General features: G+C 41.7%; 1 protein-coding gene across 1 annotated transcript; it reads right to left on the reverse strand.

The window, feature by feature from the left end:
* Positions 1 to 1,179: 1,179 nt before the first annotated feature.
* On the reverse strand, positions 1,180 to 1,980 carry LOC132902750 (uncharacterized). Its single transcript, XM_060948982.1, has one exon. It carries the CDS (start codon positions 1,978 to 1,980, stop codon positions 1,180 to 1,182), a length of 801 nt encoding a protein of 266 aa, XP_060804965.1.
* Positions 1,981 to 3,865: the final 1,885 nt, after the last annotated feature.

Raw genomic sequence — 3,865 nt, forward strand, 5'->3', positions numbered from 1 at the left:
CGACCTTCTCAGGTAGGGGTGTCGTACCTTTACCTGAAATTCTATATCCTAAAAAGGTTACCTCAGACGCGCCAAAGACACACTTCGCCGTGTTGACGACCATGCCGTACTGCTTGAGTCTTTCGAAGAGTTGACGAAGGTGCTCTTCGTGGGTCTTCTGATCCTTCGAGAAGACCAGAAAATCGTCCAGATATGCATAGGTAAAATCCAGGCCCCGCAGCATCTCATCGACAAATCGCTGAAACGTCTGTCCGGCATTACGAAGTCCGAACGTCATGAACGGAAATTCGTAAAGACCGAACGGCGTTGTGATCGCTGTCTTCGCTATGTCGTCTGGATTGACCGGGATCTGGTTGTAGGCCTTCACCAAATCAATGGTAGAGAAGACGGTGCAGCCTGATAAAGAGTGGGAAAAATCATGAATGTGTTTAATGGGGTATCTGTCGGGTATTGTCCGGGCATTCAGCATGCGGTAATCCCCACAAGGACGCCACCCATTGTCCTTCTTGGGCGCAAGATGAAGGGGTGAAGCCCATGCTGATTCGGAAGGCCGACAAGTACCATTCTGTAACATAGACTCGAATTCCGATTTAGCAATTTTCAGTTTATCAGGCGCAAGCCTACGGGGAGTGCAAGAGACCGGTGGCCCAGGTGTAGTGCGGATGTGATGGACAGTGTTGTGGTGCAGTGTACGATGTATTCCATGTGGGCGAGTGATTTCGGGAAATTTTGCTAGTATGTTGTGATAGACAGAGTTACCAGAAACCACCTTCACGGAAGAAATACTTTCGTTACTAAAGGCAAGCGAAGCCACGGTCGCGACCATAGTGTTACCGTCGATAAGGCGTTGATTTCGGACATCTACTATAATATTGTAATGTGATAAGAAATCCACGCCTATTATCGCCCTCGTTACGTCGGCTACAATAAAATGCCAAGCAAAGTCACGACGCAGCCCTAGGTTTAGTACGCAATGATAGAAACCGTACGTATTTATGATTGACCCGTTAGCGGCACACAATTCAAAATTTGTTTTCGCGCGATAATCTTTTAAAAATTTGCGAGGAAATACACACAAATCACTACCTGTATCTACTAACAATTGTAATTTCGTCCGTTTGTCCGTAACAAACAAGCGACCGGTACTTGGGCAGTCGTCGGTCGCCATTATCGACTGCCTTACGCATTTCCCGTATAGTCACACGGCTTGACACATCTTTTTGCTTTATCACCGAACTTGTAGTGATACCAGCATGTCGGGAACTTCCTGTAATTCGAGTGCGATCTTGTTGACGTAGAGCGACCTCGCCAACTTGAAGACTGCCTGGTTCTTGACTTTGACCGCGACATACGGTCGACCTTGTCAGCAAGCGCTTCGAGTTGTCGTGTTAACGCAGCAATCTCACTCGACCCACTATCGTGTTTTGTGGAAACTCCTGCTGCTTGCAAATTCGGTGATACTGCATCCAGTACTTGATCAGCTAGCTCGGCGACCTCATCGAGTTTCATCCTAGCCTGCGACGCAATGATGGGTTGTACGCTGTTGGGTAAACGGCTGGCCCAGAGAGTTCTGAGTAAATCGTCTGGCACCTCAGAACCAGCTAATCCCCTTAACCGCCGCAGGAACTGCGATGGTTTGCGATCTCCCAATTCTTCATGATGAAGTAGTTGCTGGACCTGCTTTTCGCGGGACGCTGACAACCTCTTTACGAGCTCTGATTTAAGCGTCTCATACTTATCTGCCGTAGCTGGCGCCTCGATAATATCTTCGACGATCTCCACGTACTGAGGTTCTAGATGCGATACTGCATAGTGGTATTTCGTCGCCTCTGACGCAACTCCAGCTAAAACAAATTGGCTTTCCAGCGAAGCAAACCAAAGCTTCGGTTTCGACGGATAAAAAGGAGGTACTCTTACGCCTACGCGATCCAACGAAAGCGGCTCTCCGGCTCCTTTGTTCTCACTCTTTGATTGCGACATCGTGTTAAAACGGGGTCACCAATGTAGCGATAGATTCAAAGCTTACTTGATAGAAGGTGAAGCGCAGTCAGAGTAAGAGAATAGGGAAATGGATATAGGATGAATGAATGAATAAAAGAATTAAATTAATATTCAAGCGTATAGCAATAAACGGGCCTAGAAATACAATAAGATTGACACTTGTCAAACTGACAATTTTTTATTTTACTTGTCCGCCGAATTTATGGCAGGACGAAAGAGTTCCGCGTATGAGTAGTGATATAGGTTGTCCGTTTATTACTAAAATATAATTTTATTTATTATTTTATGTATTTATAATTAAAACTATTAAAATTAATAAATTGTAAAAATCCCTACACCTTCATTATTTTAATACTTTTCGGCTCTAGCCTTCTAGGATTTTTATCAATAACATAACTTATAATTTTACGTTGTTTTGTGACTATTGACTTCATCTGCCCGGTAAGGTACTCGTAGAAATACGTGATATGTGAACCAATCTAGTCAATTCTATAACTTTATATCCATGTCGACATGTCACCACAAAGTGCGCTCTCAAAAAATCACGCAACTGACCGCAGTTTCGATTTCGACGTCCATCTTATCTGCTTCGATTGTGCCTACCAGACGACCTTTCACATAAATCTATACATAACTCTTGCGTAGTGACTGACAGACGGCGCAAGCCAGGTAGCCAAAACTATTCCACTACTGAACTGGGTTTGGGAAGCTGATATTTGATATGTATGTATGTTCCTTAGAGAGCGTAAGCGAGGATTTCCCGACCACATTACTGAAACAAGAATTTGTACAAGATTGCTCATTTTATGCAGAAGTTGAAGACTTTAAGAAAAAATATAAGTATTTGTCACAATTTGTTCAGAGTCCACAGTGTGTTATATTTTTTTTTGTAATTTCGTAACTGATTATGAAAATAGTCAATTGTTTCATAAGTACTTATAAAAAAAAGTTTCTGTTAATTTAGAATGAAAGCTTATATATGAAGCCTTGTTGATAAATGAATAAATGTACTTATCAATTGAAAAAAATACTTTATTTTAATTACAGGGCATTTTAATTCACCATTGAGATGTTAATATTTTGCAAGAACGATTCCGATCTATTAGAAATTGTACAAGTATCAGTGTAATCTATTACCAAACGCAAATTGTTTTGCACAAAAACTCAGCATCGAAATTGACCACAAAAGTTGTAATTGTAAAGGTATTGGTAGTTTTTCGAGCAATAAATAATGCAACGCAATGGCGGTACGCGCACGCGCCGCTAACAAGCGCCGAGCCATCGTTGTGCAACCTGCCCCACCCTGGTTTGGCACTTTAGACACGGCCTAAGTTGAAAGCGAAGAGCGGGAGTTAGACCTACATCCTCACCTCTCTTTATTTTACACAAACCGACCTCCGTTTTGCTAGATATCTGATTTGCTTGAATGTGCGGGTCTAATCACGATATTTTTCCTCACTGTAAGAACATCAGTTAACACTCGAAGAAGCAGGTGATGACTTATTTTAATAAAGACTGGGACATGCCCGCGTCAAATGAAAAATCCTCTCTTAAAGTCCCTTCTATAAGGAGCATACATGCCAACCTTCAGCTTTTAAAGCCCAGTAGGTAGTTTCGGTTTTAAGTTTTGATTAGTGACTCAGTCAGTAACGCAATTCTAATTAATAAATTGATTACCATCTGTGTAGTTGAAAAAACTGACCACTGATGGCATAGTTACCTATTTGATAATTATTGTATTACCTCAATATGTCGTCTATTTGGATTAATTTCCTTAATTAATTAACGACCATATTTACCGGTATATGGAAAATTAGAAAAGAAAATACCATTTTAGCTTAACTACCTTTTCACAGATTTAGGA

This window comes from Amyelois transitella, chromosome 17, assembly GCF_032362555.1.
Source record: "Amyelois transitella isolate CPQ chromosome 17, ilAmyTran1.1, whole genome shotgun sequence".
Lineage (NCBI taxonomy): Eukaryota > Metazoa > Arthropoda > Insecta > Lepidoptera > Pyralidae > Amyelois > Amyelois transitella.